The following is a 17,310-nucleotide window of genomic DNA, read 5'->3' as shown; positions in this document are numbered from 1 at the left end:
ATTTTAGAAATTTGACCTCCAGATGACCTTTGACCTTTGACCTCAAAATCAATAGGCTTCTCAATTGGAGCGACCTATACAACTTAGTGAAGTTTCGTGATGATCTGTTTAGAATTGTGACCTGTAGGCCGGTGACAAACAAACAAACAGACAGACAGACAGAACCACAAACGCAACCGACCAATATACTTGAAAAATCTTCGATTTTGCAAGTAATAGGAAGAAAAAGAGCAATCAGAGATTGCAAACCCTCGCCAGGATGGATTTTCAGTGGTTTTTTAAGGCTTTTGTGTTAAAACAAATATGGCGGCCGAACCATGTGACCGATGACGTCATCATTTTTTTTTCTAAACTAATTTAATCCTAGATTATGCTCAATAAATTTCATCTTGATCGGATGAAGTTTTGTACTTGTCGAATTATGACGTCATAATGGGAGCATGTATGACATCATCATTAACATATTTTATTCCCCATGGAGAGTTCTTTACAATGAGCCATGTCTCAATTTTTTCCATTCAGCGGTTTTGGAGATATAGACGTGCAAATTTTTTTCGGTTTTTCCAAGATGGCGGCCGAACCACGTGACCTATGACGTCATAATTATCATTAAAAAATTATACAGGTGGAGTTGCACCTATGGTGAAAATTTCCTGTCAATCGGACGTACGGTTGCAGAGAAAATCATATTTATTCTGTGCGGACAAACAGACAGACAAACAAACAGACAAACAAACGGACTCAAATGCAATACCCTCTCCTCTGGCGAGAGTAAATATAGAAATTCACTTTTTAAAGTACGTATACGTACTGTACTAGTACACCCACTCCCCATGGAAGCAGCAGGAAGGGACATCTTATTATCCTCTGTGGGGTATATATATATTACGGTAGATCTATACTCAAGTCCGTTCATCTGTGGTGGATGCGATAAGCATATAATGCCCAAGGATGTTGGGATTCCTCCAAATTTCTTTCAGTTTCATATTAAACAGCAGTAGTGGTTGTTACCTCCGCCACCAAAGGTGGATGGAGGTTATGTTTTCACCCCTGTCTGTCTGTCCGTTTGTCTGTCCATCTGTCCGTTTGTGAACAAAATATCTCAAAAAGTTGTGGACGGATTCGGACGAAATTTGGCAGAGATGTAGTGTATGTGACAAGAACGAAATTGTTACTTTTTGGTGAAGATCCGGATTCGGATCCGGCTACTAAAAATTTTAAAGTGATTCTTCACCATTGGAGATAGGGACAAAAATGATACAGTACATAGCAGGTTATCTCAAAAAGTTATGGATGTATTTGGACGAAACTTGTTGGACTGTTGGGTGTCTAACAAGGAAGAGTCGATTCAATTTTGGTGAAGATCTGAATATGGATTCGGCTACATGAATTATTAAAATTTAAAGTGATTCTTCACCATTGAGAGATCGGGTGAAAAGTGATATATAACATGAGATTTAAAAAAGTTATGGACAAGTTATGAATAAACTTGGTGGATGAGTTGGTTTGGTGACAAGAAGAAGCCGATTAGATTTTGGTTCAGGTCCCGATCCATGTCCGGCCTATCGGTGGATACAAAACATGACCTGTCCATCCTGACGGAGGTGTGCGATCATCCAAGTGCCGGTTTAGTTTACAACCGTCGCACCTGTATCCGCCAGTGTATAAAGTCCATGTCTGCGTTTCCATGGCAAAGACCGCTTACAACAGTCGCCGCAAATTTAAAAATCGTCCACCGACTCCCGATGGCGACTCTCCCCCCCCCCCCCCCCCCCCCCCCCCAGGAGCTCGATGTGTGTGGATCAGACGTTGACAAGGTCGAGCGCATCAATTATAAACGTACCTTTCCATCCCCGTTACGCGATCTCTTCAGGCTCTGCTCGTTAAGTGCAAAGTTGGAAAGTCTTCTCTCACTATCAGCTGGGTCCACATGCAAGAGGAAGAAGAAGAAGAAGGAAAAGCGATCTACGATTCAACAAACCCTGGACGTCGTCGGCAAAAGACGGTTGGGTGTGCGTCGTTTGAATAATCCATCGGATCGTGCGGACTTGGCTGCTCTTGCGTCATCACGTATGGCGTGCCCACGGATGTCCTGCTCCTGCAAACGACGTTTTGTGCTCCTCGGGTTGTTGTTAAACGTCGTCCTCCTGGTCGTGTGCCTGCACGTCGATCTCATCGAGTTTCCCTGGGGAAGCACGTCGCGGTAAGTACCTGTATAGTCTGGATTCGAATCCCAGGTATATATAAACCGTCACCTTGGTGTTGCGACGTGCACGGCGTTAGTCGGTGGACGTTAAACATCCCCCACACGGTGTCCTTCGGGAAGAGCAGGCGAGTTATCGCCGGCACCATGAACCCGTTACTAATGCTGCGCACTCCGTCGAGCGAGTGTCACGTGTAGGAGTGGCGACCCGTCCGGGATTGTAACCCGAGTAAACAAACTGCTTCGGCAGCCATGAAATCGTAGCGATATAAACGCGCAAATTACGAACTGATTTATTTATCTGACGGAGAGGGGGGGGGGTGGAGGGGAGGGAGGAGAGGGGGGGGTGGAGGGGAGGGGGAAGGGGGTACGGTCAGAGAGGTAGCTTGGGGGTTGGGTAAAAAAAAGGGCCAGGGATTGAGCAACAGTCACTTAAATGGTGAACCCTTTAAATCCCAGGAACTACTCGACCGAATCTTAATATGAAGACATCATTTTGATTGGAATGGTGGGCACATCCAATTTACACTTCACAAGCGACGTTCCATTGGACCCCGAGGTCTCTGAGGGTCTTCACAGGGTCCACAAGGATCTATAAAGTACGAGACAGTACGATTGTCTGTCTGTCTGCTCTGGAGTATCATAAGGGAGGCAGCATCTTCAGGAGTGGGAGCGGAAGGGATTGAGGGTTGCCAAACATGGATGCATGATGAATGTATCCATCAATTTGGTTTCATCAATTTGGTTTCAGACCAGGTCACTCTACTCTGGACATGCTGCTTCTGCTGTCTCAACAATGGATGGAGGTCCTCAATGCCAAACAGCAAATCAGAGCTGTCTCCCTTGACATATCAAGGGCCTTTGATACGGTCTGGCACCCAGCTCTGCTCACCAAACTCTCCTCCTATGGTATCCATGGAAATCTCCATGCATGGCTTGCGGACTTCCTCTCTGGTCGTAGTCAACGTGTGGCCCTGAATGGATTTCTCTCATCTCCCCTTCCTGTTCAGGCTGGAGTTCCCCAAGGAAGTGTGCTGGGCCCTGTGCTTTTTCTGGTCTTTATCAATGATCTCTCTGACTCTCTGGAAAATCCTCTCTATCTCTTTGCTGATGACTCCACTCTCTGCCGCTCCATTCCTCTTCCCTCAGATCGGCAGTCTGCAGCCTCCTCACTCTCTGAAGACCTGGACAAAATCACAGACTGGTCAAACAAGTGGAACATGTCTTTCAATCCTGCCAAATCTCACTCTCTTACTATGTCTCTCCGAAAAGATCGACTGGACAACCCTCCCATCTACTTTCTCAACAATCCTCTCCAAGAAGTTCTGTCACTCAAGCTTTTGGGTCTCACTATCTGCCATGATCTTTCTTGGGAAAACCACATTTCCAAGCTGGCCTCCAAAGCCAGTCGCCGACTGGGCATCCTCCGTCGTGCGAAGTCCTTCCTCGGCACACCTGAGCTCCTCACCACTGACAAGGCTTTCATCCGCAGCTCAATGGAATACTGTTCTCCCCTATGGGCTGGTGCTCCTGCCTCACACCTGGCTCGGCTTCACGCTGTTGAATCCAAAGCTTTCAAAATCATTGGAATCTCCCGCGATGAAGCTATCTCTGAGGGCCTTTCACTCACTCACCGCAGGCAGGTAGGTGGTCTTTCTGTCTTCTACCGACTCCTCTCCGGCCTTGCTCCCCCAGCTCTCTCTGTGCTCTGTCCCCCAAATATTCCTACAGGTCGCACAAGATCTGCCAGCAACCCTCTGATGGTTAAACTGCCGAAATCTCGGCTCTCTGCTCACCTTCACTCTTTCATTCCTCTTTTCTCCCGCCTGTGGAACAAACTCCCACACTCCCTTCAATCCCTCTCCTCCCTCCAGGTCTTTAAAACAGCTGTTCACCACCATCTCTTATCTTCCCCCATCCATAACCTTGATCTTTTCTACCCCCACTAATTCACCCCAGATCCACCTTGTTTGAAATTCCAACTTATTTCCTGGAAATCCTGGCAGTGTCCATATGTTTATACCTCTCCCACCCCCCCCCCCCCTTCACATGCCTCCCCCCCTTCACATGCCTCCCCCCCTTCACATGCCTCCCCCCCAAAGCCCTCTCCCTCCCACAGATCTCTCGATGTCTCCATGTCTCTCGGTCCCTGCTCTCAAATGTTGTGTTTGTGTCCTTCCCCCTCTCTCCCCATCTTGTCTACCGCTCCCGATGTTATTTGTTTTATGTGTCTGTTTGTCTTTCTGTGTGATTAATGTTCGCTCTTTCACGAGCCTCGATCTTGTATACAAAAAAAAAAAAAAAAAAAAAAAAAAAAATGGTGACAGATGTATTTGAATTCATATGCAAATTTGTATTAATTTACTGTAAACAAATGTATCTTTCATTATGACACTTGATATCATTGTCATCACCGTGATGTGAACTGTTCGAGAGAGAACTGTCCGACGTGATACAACAACAACCAAATTTGACACCACAATGGCCTGCTGTGCAAAGATGAACAGATTAATTTTTTGGGTGTAACAGGACTTGTGCCCTTTGAAAATATTTTTGCAGATCATAACTTGAGTTTGAAACATCTGAGGTTTTACCTCTGTCATGTGACCTTTAATCGAGATCAAACGTAAACAGTGGGTTGACATCGAACGCAGGCGGACGCATATCCAATATCACCAACCGATGCAGACATTGTACAACAGAGCTCGTTTCGTCCCACCCTGCACAATAACGTGGGGTATAAATTAGCAGTGTAGGTAGATCCTAGACTCGTGGAGGTAGATCCTAGACTCGTGGAGGTAGATCCTAGACTCGTGGAGGTGTATCCTAGACTCGTGGAGGTGTATCCTAGACTCGTGGAGGTAGATCCTAGACTCGTGGAGGTAGATCCTAGACTCGTGGAGGTAGATCCTAGACTTGTGGAGGTAGAACTCGTGGAGGTAGATCCTAGACTCGTGGAAGTAGATCCTAGACTCGTGGAGGTAGATCCTAGACTCGTGGAGGTAGATCCTAGACTCGTGGAGGTAGATCCTAGACTCGTGGAGGTAGATCCTAGACTCGTGGAGGTAGATCCTAGACTCGTGGAGGTATATCCTAGACTCGTGGAGGTAGATCCTAGACTCGTGGAGGTAGATCCTAGACTCGTGGAGGTAGATCCTAGACTCGTGGAGGTAGATCCTAGACTCGTGGAGGTAGATCCTAGACTCGTGGAGGTAGATCCTAGACTCGTGGAGGTAGATCCTAGACTCATGGAGGTAGATCCTAGACTCGTGGAGGTGTATCCTAGACTCGTGGAGGTGTATCCTAGACTCGTGGAGGTAGATCCTAGACTCGTGGAGGTAGATCCTAGACTCGTGGAAGTAGATCCTAGACCCGTGGAGGTCGATCCTAGACTCGTGGAGGTAGATCGTAGACTCGTGGAGGTATAGCGTAGACTCGTGGACGTTGACCAGATGCTGGTGTCTGTTGGCAAGATTGTGACACTCACCGTCCAATTGCAGCCACGTCTGCAGGCATTCACGATATTTACTCCATCTAAGAGGCGTAAACGGCGAAGTTATGTCATTCACGACGTGTTCAAAGTGCATGAAGCACTTTAAACGCGATTTTCCCGAGGCCATGACTAAACATTCAGCGCGACATGGGCGCCGCCATTTTGTATGTCATGTGACCCAAGCAAGTGTTCTGATAGGCCTAGATTCAAAATTAGTGCCTTCGATGCAAGACAAAGGTAGTGCGACATAAACGCGTGGAAAACTTTCAAACTGGCAGGATCTGTTAGTTAAACTTTTTGTATGTGCTACAACTCGGCATGTACTCAGATTACCAGTGATTCTTTTTTTAGTCTCTCTGACCTCGGAACGGGATTGAACGATACACGGTGTCAGCTTGAGGCCGACAAGGAAACAACGAGAGTATAACAATTATTCAGTTCATTTTCACAAAAACATAAAATAAAGCAATATACTACGAAAATATAGAAAGACGTGATTATTTAAGAAAGAGATAATACCAACTCATTTTGGCGAACTTCACGGACATTTTCCAAACACCATTTTTCCACAAACACATCAAGTTCAGCCATGGTCCTGGAAAAATTAAATTCAAGTTTTAACTTTGCAGAAACAAGCGCAGAGAAAAACGTGATGACGTTGCATTGGTGAAGAGGTTTACCGTTACGCTTCTCCTTTCTGGACAAGTATGTAGCAAGTTTTGCTGTAGGTGCAAAAAAACACTACAGTTCATACTTTTTGTCATGTTGACGTTCATTTTTGAACCCAAAAATAAAGGAACGAAAAGTAAATCTGAAATTCATTTTGTGTGACACAAAGTTTAACCAGTTAAATAATGGAAAAAGTCTTTCACAGCCAATAAGAAAATTAAATACATCTTCATTTACAGAGCAAAGGGGCAGCTTGCAGATATTGGGGCAAAATTCCTCACATATGTATTGCATGGGATAATCCAGTGGGAAATGCGCCACTGGAAATCTCCTGTTCTTTTGGTGATTTGCTTACAATACATCGATTCCCATACAGGTTCAGTGGGGGGGGGGGGGGGGGGGGGGGGGAGGGGGGGGCGGCAGGGAGTAGTCTTTTCCAGCTTGTTTCTACGTTTAATGGAGAAACACCGAGAATTCTTCCCCCATCCAAAACCTTGATCTTTTCTATCCCCGCTAATTTCACCCCAAATCCACTTTTTTGAAATACCAACTTCTGTCCTGGAAGTCCTTGGTGTCCTTGTGTTTTATACTTCTCCCCCCCCCCCCCCCCCCCTCCCACGCCTCCTCCCCCCAAGCCCTCTCCCTCCCACACATCTCCCTGCTCTCAAATGTTATGTTTGTGTGCTTCCCCTTCTCTCCCCATCTTGTGTTCCGCTCCCTCTTTTTATATATTTTGTTTGTCTGTTTGATTTGTTTGTGAAATAAATGTTAGCTCTTTCACGAGCCTCGATTCAGTATAGAAAAAAAAAAAAATAATAATAATAATAAATTCAAGATACACAACACTTATACAGGCTCTTGCTGCTTGCAGCTTGTAATTCATTTGTTCCTGTGCTAACAGGTGGAAGTTCCCTGGGGGAGCAGTCAAAAATCTGTTTCGGGAAATATGACCCATCAGGATGTCCATGTGTATTCTGAGTCCATAATAACCGTAGCTGATGACCTTTTTGTACGACTTTCCTCATTATTAAGCCGATTGTCCTCTTGGACCGAATTCCTGTCGTATTTTGAAATTTCTTCCACAGTCTTCCACCCTACACCGGAGTTTGGCCGTCGGTGCCATACTTTGTTCATGCCTGCTTAATGAAGCGTTGGCACAAATCACGGCTCTTGAATACATCAGGGAAGAGAGGGTTGAAAAACAGGGGTTCAACTTCGAACATCCCTGGGGAGTGGGGAGTATGTGTCCACTTTGCGACTCACGGTAAGACCTTTCCAGGCATTGAGAAGGCTCTGGTAGAATATAGGGAGGGTTGATGTATCCACATACTGAGATGGGTCACGAATACTTCAAGACCATAGCCGAGTCTGCATGCCTGTTGCAAAATATGGCAGGCCAATGGGTGGTTTGGCAGGTGCTCAACATATAGAAGGCGCTGAATGGAGCACAAGCAAAAGGCCATGAGGCGGGATTTCACGTGAACAAGGCCTTGGCCTCCTTCAGATGACGTATGGCATATTATGTTTGGCCGCAGCCAATGATGGCCTCCCCCAAAAAAGTCCACAAGTTTGGCCTGGATCATTCCAAGCAGCACTTCCGGCGGTTGTAGGCAAATAAATCGATGCCATAAAAGTTGCAGCAACCAAGTTATTGGCAACTAAGACACGGCCCTTAAATGAAAGGTGCGGTAGGGCTCTTTTCCACAGGTTCAGTCTCCTCTCCATTTCTCCAATCAAGCCTTCAATTATTTTTCATAAATTGTGTGGAACCGAGGGACACACCAAGGTAGTCGATAAAATCTGCCTTCCATTCAAAATTTTCTGGAAGAGGTAGATGTGTCGAGACAGGGAGGCAACTATTAAGGTAAGGCACCCAAATAGCTTTGCTTTTCCTCCATTTAACTTTCAGGGAAGAAGCCTGGAAAAAGGTTCTCAAGGCTTTAACAAGAGCATCAATATCTTGGTTGTTTCTGATTATACGCACACATCATCTGCATAAGCTGATATAGTCACTGGTGGACTCCTTGGGAAACACGTCAGGCCAGAGATATTCTCCCTGAGCGTACAAAGTAATGGCTCCATTGCTAATGCAAAAAGCAATCCTTAGACTGGGAAACCCTGCTGTACCCCTCTCTGACCTACATGGGGGAAACGAGTTCATTGTTTACCTTAATTACACTAGAGATGTCAGTGTACAATAGAGATATGAAGGCTCTGAAATTAACCCCAAAGCCACATGCTTCCAGAACATGCCACACAAAACATGATCAATGCTATTGTCGCGCAACCGCCGAAATTAATATCAGGCGGTCGCGGATGCCGATCGCGAAGGCCTTAACCCCTGAGGCAGAAACTCAATGGCGGACTCCGAAACCAAAGCTACCCAAGCGCGCGGCGATGGAGGGGAGCGGCGAAAGCCCCTTCAGGCTTACCTGTTAAATCAATCACCCGGAAAACTGCGTTCAAGTATATGTACAAAAATAATGCAAGGGTTTATTCAAATGAAAAAGGCAAGGCCAGGAAAATACGCGCCGATAATAAACAAGGTACTAAATTGGGATCCCACACACCGACAGATTTCAAAAACGAGACGAGGGGATATGAATACCAAAAGAAAACGTTTGTTGTGTTATTGTGAACGCGGAGCTCGGTCTTATCTGTGGTCTCGTCGTCTTCCTCTTGTAACACGGCCCCGCTCGGCCGCCACCAGGCCTCGCTCCAAGCACCACAGCAACGCGAAGGCCCGAGCCAACGCCCACTCAGCCCGCACACGACGAGGTCCCTCGCTCCAAGTGCCATGAGGCCTCGCTCCAAGCGCCACGCGTCCAACGCAGGCCAGCGGCTTCACACGAGGGCGATCTCCACACGAAGCACAGAAAGACAGGAACGGAGAGAACGCAGGTGCGACCGCACGTCTCGTCCTTCCAACTTGCTTCTCAAAACCCAACTCGTGCTGCACAACTCATTCACTCGAACCACAGTCCTCGTCTCTGCGAACTCAACTCTCTGGATCAAAACCAACTGCCCCAATGGCGTTCGGCGCTCGTGACTCAACTCGACTCAGGATCCAACTCATCTCAACTCGGGATCCAACTCGTCTGCCAGTCCTCCTGCTCAACTCGACTGCCAGGAATGTAACTGCTCGAAATGGTGTTCGGCACTCGTTCATCAACTCTGCGCATGAAAAGTCCAACTGCCAGTCCTCCTGCACTCGACTGCCCAAAATGGCGTCCGGCCCTCGTTAATATGACCTACTGGCCGGTGATGTCCGCCCTGACACACTGCCAACCAATCAGAGCCTCGTAACTTCCCGCCCTCTGTCGACCCGCTTCGCGCCTCCCGCGCCCATTCACACCAAACGAGCACAGCCCTCCTGGGCGTGGTACTCAAGGTGGATAGGCCTGTCCAGAGGTGTAGGTGGCAGCGGCCATTATCGGCGGTGTCCTGGCCCGGTTTCTTCCTAAGTCATGTCAGGGGGGAGGGCGTTATTTCGTGTTGTACTAAAGGTCCTAACTAATGTCTAAGTGGTGTGCAGTGCCAAAAGGGACAACGGTTTGGCTAACCATGTGAGGACACACAGGGACTTATTCTTAATCCCTACACTACCTATCACTGGAACCTCCTGGTAGATTCACAAGTATACATCTTAACCCGACAAACGCCAACACATGAACTTATTACAAGGTAGTTTTCCTTACCGCGACACACGAAGCATGTTACCTATTCAGCTCTATTCTGCTCTACATATTACTACCCGCCAGACATAACACTATCAAAGGCTTTTTCAAGGTCTAGAAAGATTATTTCAAACTCATTTTGATCGTGGTGAGTGTCCATTAAATCCCGAACTAAAAAAATTGTTGTCATAAATGGATTCGAATGGGGATGCAGAAAGTCTGATCGGGTAGGACCAGAACACCAATGACCTTCTTCAAACGATTTGCCATCGCTTTTTGAAAACAGTTTGTAGTCCGTGCATAATACTGAAGGTGGTCTCCAATTCTCCATCCGCTGGAGATCTCCTGACTTTGGGAGGAGACTCACCACTGCTCTCCTTAGACTTAATGGCATTGCACCAGTTCGCAGGGATTCCTGGATTATATTTAAGAGTTCCGGACCTAAAAGGTCCCAAAATTCCATGTAAAACTCGGCGGGTAGGCCATCAATTCCCGGAGCTTTTCCAGATTCCATTTCAACCAGAGCACATTCTAATTCAGGAAGGGTTAACGGCACATCCAGCTCCGGCCGTTGAGTCTCAGTCAAGGATGGGAGATGGGATGTAAAGAGTTTCATCTTATCCTCACAAACATTTTTTTTTGCAAACAGTTCTGAATAGTACTTTCTAATAGTATTTTTGACCCCATCAGAATTTGCAATTACATTTTCACTGGGGTCCATAACTGATAAGATAAGCCGAGCTGGCTTCGTTTTGGATTCAATGTGGAAAAAGGATTTGCTAGGGCTATCTGATACTTTAATATTTTTTATTCTTAATCGAACTAATAATCCTGCAGCTTTCTCCTGCAATAGTTCTCTAAGTTGGGTCTTTCTTTCAAGGAGTAACTTATGGTTTGCCTCATTCTCTTGTTTCGCCTTTGTTCTCCAGTTTTAGAATATCAGTTTCTAACCGAGCCAGTGTGACTCGACTTTCATGAGTGACATATGAATTAAACTGTTGACAAAACAGCCTTATATGGGTTTTCATATTGTCCCACCACAGGTTAATGGAGGCAAAACGGGGCTTTTTTTCAACTACTGCTATCCATAGATTGCGAAAGACATCCTTAAAAAAGGCATCATCCAAAAGAATGAATGAATATGAATGATCGTTTTAAGGCCATTTTCCCCGGTAGAGCGGGGGTTAGCCTTGCAGGCCCCATGACAATCATGGTTCCCTATTTGAGGCAATGTTTTTATGGCCGGATGCCCTTCCTGACGCCAACCCTTGGTCACGCTCTTACGATGCGCAGGGATACGGTGTACCTGTTCTAAGCCGGGGTACACACCGTGATCATTCATCCCAGCAAGCTGGTACTCAATTTGCCGACCTCGGAAGGATGACAGGCTGAGTCAACCCCCCTGGCGTTAATTCAGCGATCGACCGGGATTACGAACCCAGGATCCTAGGATCCCAAGCCAGCACCCTAACCGCTAAGCCAACACCAGGCATCCAAAAGACTAGTATTAAATTTCCAATAGGCACCAGTATGCTTAAAATGAGGAAAGGATAGACCCATAGTGACCATGTGGTGGGCAGGGAAGATAGAGGGGACAATATTCGAGAAGGCTATCATATTCCTAAAACGTGGGGTGACGTACCATCGGTCAAGCCTCGCTATGGACACTTGACCATTGGAACATCGACACCATGTGTACTGTTGGTCATTTGGGTGTATCAAGCGCCATACATCAAGAAAACCCACAACGGAAATGAAATGGGAGAGGTCACCATGGGCTTCGGGATGTGGTTCTGGTGAGTTTCTGTCCAATTTGGGCTCAAACTTACAATTGAAATCACCCCCCATGCATATGCACTGATTGAGGTCAAACAATTTTAAATGGTTTACCACGACAGTAAAGAAGGTTTTACGGTCAGTACTTTCATTTGGTGCATATACATTAAAAATAATAAATTTTAGGTTATTAATCACTAGTTCCAGGGAAGCAAACCGGCCCTTTATCACCTCCTGAAAGAGGCAAGAGTCAGGTACAAGCCATGCTTTTAACAAGAACCCAACTCCAGCAATACAGCTGACATGTTGCTGAAGAAGCATTTACCTTTAAAAATGCTGCTCCAGTCATGTTCTAAAAATTCTGCTCCTTTTCAATGATATGAGTTTCCTGTAGTAATATTACATCAACTTGTTTCCGTTTGAATAAACTCTTTACTTGGATCTGGCGGATGTTACTCGCCCTGCCACCATTTATATTAAGTGTTGCAAGAGTGAATGTCTTCATTATTTGTTAGTGAATTTTATCTGACGCTGAGAATACTCAGCCTTTGCCTTTGTTATTACTTTCTTTAGTTGATGAAACTGTGATTTTGTTAGGTTTAGTTCCTCAGATTTTTTTTAGGACTAGTTTTGCAGCCTGAATAAAGGGAGTCAAATCGGGGAAGTGATCAAACATGAGATTTTTTCATTGAGAAACGAGAGAACCAGATGAGGAGGGACTTGGGCCTGATCTACCATTGATTGTCATAAAACAGTCACATCCACCTCCTCTTCTGATAAATCATAAATTGCCCGACTGGGGTCTGGATCAATACCCTCAGCCATTCCTGTTTTGTAAACAAGTATGCCAACTTCTGGGGGTCCCCAGTGTTGGGTTTCGGAAACATCGGCAGACTGACTACGACTTTCCTCAAATGGAGTTAAATCCTTGTTTCCACACTCCTGTTGATTTGTGTTTACACCCTCATTTGCTAAATGGGCATAATTATGTTGGACCATAATTTGGTCACCTTCATGTGGTCGGATCGATGATGTATCATTCATTGACTTTGTTGTACCGTTTGAATCCTGTTACACTTCTCCAGGTGTTCCGTTTCATTTATCTGGTCAACGTTTTGCAAAGAGATTTCAGGAGTATCCTGAAGAGTTTTTGCACCGAAGGTCTGCACATCAAGCGCAACCTTTTTAACAGCACCTGGTGTTAACAGCACCAGCACCTGCATGGAAAATGCTGAAGTGGCGTGTAGGACAGTAACGCCAGCATGGATGACATCACAGTCATTACAATCATGCATAGCCCACGCCAACATCTCGGCCAGCACCAACCCGCATTCGGCTTAATATTGTCGTGTTCCTGGCGATAAAAATCTCTCCAAAGAACGGATAGCCAATAGCGAGCTTTTAACTTCGAGGCGACAGATCAAATGCGTATTTTTATATATATGCGAGGGAGGAAGAAAGAGAAAAGGGAAAACACTGAAGCGCCTTACCTGTCTATCCCGCCGGCAGTCCCAAAGCCTGCAAAGAATAACTCAAACAAACACGGATTTAAAATGTACAAAAATAAACAGGTGTATTAAAACGGAATGCCGGGACAAAGAAAAGCGCGACGATAAATAAATTTTCGATATGGAGCGCTCCCGCACACAGAACCAAACACAGACAAAAGGGATGGAAGAACTGGAATGACAATAAAAATGTGTGATTTATTTATGGCACTTATCTGCGAGCGGCTTGAGCCTCGTCAGGAATCGTCAAGGCCCCGTGTGCGCAGTCCGGACCCGGCGGCGTTCTTGGCGGGAAGAAGGCCACAGTCCGCTCGTTTGCGCTCTGCTCGGCCTTGTCAGACGTCTCGCTCACCCCGGCCTAGTCACGCTGCAGCGGCAGTTCCTGGGCCGCGGCACTTCTTGTTTCCTCTGCACGTCTCCCAGTGGCGTCTTCGACACGGTTGGTCCAAGCACAATCATTCCCGAGGTCCAGAACGAGAAAGCCAAAAGGGAGAAGAGAGACAGGAGGGCAAGAGCGACAATGGAGCCAGAGGGAAAATGGAGCAAGAGCAAATGGAGCAGGAGCCAAAATGACGGTTTGAGATTTAATTTTTTTGTTGGGTCGTGACATCCTCGGTGCTTCTCCTCCAATGCCCGCAGGCCACCGCTGCATGTTCAGCTCTCTACCAATCCATACGCAATCCACCTCTGACGTCATCGGTCATACTTTGCCAATCAGCGTGCTGCTTCCTCCTCGGCCTTCCTTCATCAATCAGCGAGTCCCTTCCTACCCCGGCCTTCCTGTTGGTCAACTCCCACCCAATCACTGTCCTTCTGGGCGTGTTTTCGGCCTGCTCGACCTCCATGGTGATATAGATGGTGGTGTCCATCGGCAGTGCTCAGAACTGGCTTCCGGTTGGTTTTATTGTGATTATTTAATGCAGTTAATGAGCATTTCCTGCGCTACTGTCTATGGTGCGGTGCCAAAAGGGACAAAGGATAAGTCACATAGGGAACGACGAACAGGGAATTACTTAACCTAATTCCTGAGCTAAATAACATGCCCCACCCCCTCATGATGGGGACAAATATACAACTTCATCCGACATTCGGGCTAAACAGAGCCTCTACTTATTACATGGTGGTGGTTCTTCTTCTTCACGACAGTCAGAGCATGCTACCTACACAAATCTACCTGGTCTAAAGTAATCTCTACCCCACCGACATAACAATATACTTACTTCAAAGATCAAGGAACTCAAAACATCTCCCCAATTTCACAGACTGCTGCCTCAGAGAGAAGTTGTAAGGCCTGGACAGGCAGGGAGCTCATGAGGAAAGAATGTTTTGCAAGGTCAAACAATAATTATGTCAACAGTTATTTCTCTGAGTCAGACGATTTGACGCTGGTGAGCCGAAATGGGGCACAGTGTGACGCTGTTGTCCCCATCAGCCTAGGGATTTATAATGAAATCTCTCACACTATCATCTTCCATTCTTCCATCCTCCTTTCCCTTCTCTCCCCACTCTTCCCACATTCCCACCAACTCCATATCTTGCCATGTTTTCTTCTAATTTCGATTTTCAGTGATCTAAGGCTTATGGAGGGGCTTGTATTATACATTTATTAATCCCCTACCAGGAGGGGACTATAGGTTTGCTCTCCATCTGTCTGTCCGTCTGTCCGGCCCACCTGTGTTTTTCTGCGCTTTTTCCCATACTCTATAATATATTCAACTGAAACTTGGTACATGGCTTTATTATAACAAGTTACAGAACAAATTTGAGTTTCAAAACGTTTAGCCAAATTTTCACGAAGTTATGGCCATTTCTGCTTGGAACAAGAATATGCATTGGGACTAGTAGGGGACATGAATTGCAAAGCAATTCTTCCTCTTGTTGTATGTAGGACGAGGACATTAGGAGACACAATGCATGAATTACAGGGACATTGGGAGACAATGGACAAATCAATGCAGCATATGGGATTTGAATACAGAGTATGTCGAATGTAGATTGATTGCAGCATTTTGTGAATTTTGAAAAAAGACCTTTTGTGAATACAGAGTATGTAGAATGTAGAGATGTGTGCTCAGATGGGAACACCAAACTGGCGAACCAGAATGAATGTTTGAAAGACAAATGTTCATCATCGTTTATTATGACCAGTGACCACTGTATTATGCTAAATAATTTACTTTGTTTATTTTACTTGTTACTACATACATGCATGTTTCTTATCCAGAACCTCCTACCTCCCTCCCTACAGGCTGTCTGAGTCATCCTGCATGCAAGCAGGTACAACTAAAGGCAGCGACACGCCAATAAGTCGTGAAGAAAACGTTGCTCCTTTTCCGTGTTCTCCACACCATGACATCATGTTCTTGAAAACGCACAAGGCAGCAGGTAGTACGGTACTCAACATCCTGTTGCGATTCGGACAGAAGTACAGCCTGCGCTTTGCATTCCCGAGGAAAACCAATGATTTTAGCTACCCAAACTTCTTCAAGCGGGACTATGTGGACGGTTACACTCCAGGCACCCACTTTAACATCTTGGCCAACCACCTGCGTTTTTGCCATAAGGAGCTCCATGAAGTGATGCCCGTAGGTACCGTTTATATCACCATTCTGCGTGACCCTGGGCTTCTCTTTGACTCCGCCTATCACTACTTTGCGCATCTGGTGCCGTTCACATGGAAGTTGAGTGGTGGGCTCACTGCTGAGGAGTTTCTCCGTGATCCAAGTTACTATTACAGGCCGTCTGGATTTAACGCTCATTTTATGAAAAATCTGCAGGCCTTCGACCTTGGGCTAGACAACAACCTTCATAGCGCAGATCCTCATGTGGATGAGTTAATCCACAATATCGAGCAGACTTTCATGCTAGTCATGATTTCCGAGTACTTTGATGAGTCTTTAGTGCTACTGAAAGACCTTTTGTGTTGGGATTTTGATGACATAGTCTATTTTAAGCTCAACATGAGGGCTGCCGGTACTTTTCAGCCTTCAGGTGAGGCGTATGGCCGTGCGCAAGCATGGAACGGGTTGGACCTTAGACTGTACAAACATTTCAACAACTCACTGTGGCACCTCATAAGGCGTTATGGCATCAAAAGAATGCACAGCGACGTCGTGGAACTTCACAGACGAAAAGGTCAGCTGGCCTATACCTGCTTGGAAAGGGGAGGGCCCGTGATTGCAGAAAATGTGCGAAATAAAGGCCTACAGTCTTGGCAGCCATCAGGTGCAACCAGTATCATGAGTTACAACCTGCATGAAAACTTATCTGCAGAGCTTTACGAGAGCTGCCGCAAAATGGTCATGCCAGAACTGCAGTACCTCAGTGAGTTAGGGGTGAGCTTGTGGTTGACCAAATTATGGTCCTGGATAAGAGAGCTGGTGCACTGGTGAACAACCAGTTTGATTAGCAATTGTTTATATTTTCTTGTTTGCAAAATTGAAAGGTTTATAAAATATCCCCTGAACTGTAACACACACACACACACACACATACATGTATATATATATATGACAAATAAATTATTAATTTAAGAAGATGAGGAAAGAACAGGGTCCCTTATTCAAGTGCTAGACTTTGATAAACTGCGAGGCCTTCATAAACCCAGAGGTTATCTTGTTCATCGGTTCTATTTTATTTCACATTATTTTTGTTTTTGTTTTACCATTTAAATTCATGTGTAAACAGGTCTGTGAGATTATCAAAAGCATCTCCACTCCACCCCAACTATACAACATGAAGTCCTCGATAAGATTTAATGTATTTACATTCTTTTTACATTTTTTACATTCATATTTACAGATTGTCATGGGGACCGCAAGGCTAACCCCCGCTCTAGCAGGGAAAATGGCCTTAAAATGCCTGTTGTTGTTTTTGTTTGTGTATTTACATTCTTTAATCGACCGTCAAAAAAGAGCTCCAACAATACATTTCAAGTTAACATGTAATTTAACTGTAAAATAAAATTGCTGAACTACCATTTCA

At 45.6% G+C, this 17,310-nt stretch overlaps 1 protein-coding gene and 1 long non-coding RNA gene across 2 annotated transcripts in view; one reads left to right on the top strand and one right to left on the bottom strand.

Moving 5' to 3' along the window:
• Positions 1-2,378, bottom strand: part of LOC144888871 (uncharacterized) — a 15,452-nt gene extending 13,074 nt beyond the window's left edge. Inside the window, exon 1 of the long non-coding RNA XR_013621434.1 lies at positions 1,844-2,378. This is a non-coding gene — a long non-coding RNA (uncharacterized LOC144888871). The remainder of the gene's footprint in view (positions 1-1,843) is intronic.
• Positions 1,694-17,310, top strand: GAL3ST1 (galactose-3-O-sulfotransferase 1). The gene is made up of 2 exons (XM_078768460.1): positions 1,694-2,203; positions 15,575-17,310. Exons 1-2 carry the CDS (start codon positions 1,746-1,748, stop codon positions 16,716-16,718), a joined length of 1,602 nt encoding a protein of 533 aa, XP_078624586.1. The 5' UTR covers positions 1,694-1,745; the 3' UTR covers positions 16,719-17,310.

The sequence above is a fragment of the Myxine glutinosa genome, chromosome 14 (assembly GCF_964187855.1).
Source record: "Myxine glutinosa chromosome 14, kmMyxGlut1.1, whole genome shotgun sequence".
Lineage (NCBI taxonomy): Eukaryota > Metazoa > Chordata > Myxini > Myxiniformes > Myxinidae > Myxine > Myxine glutinosa.
This window is presented reverse-complemented; position numbering and strand designations above follow the sequence as displayed.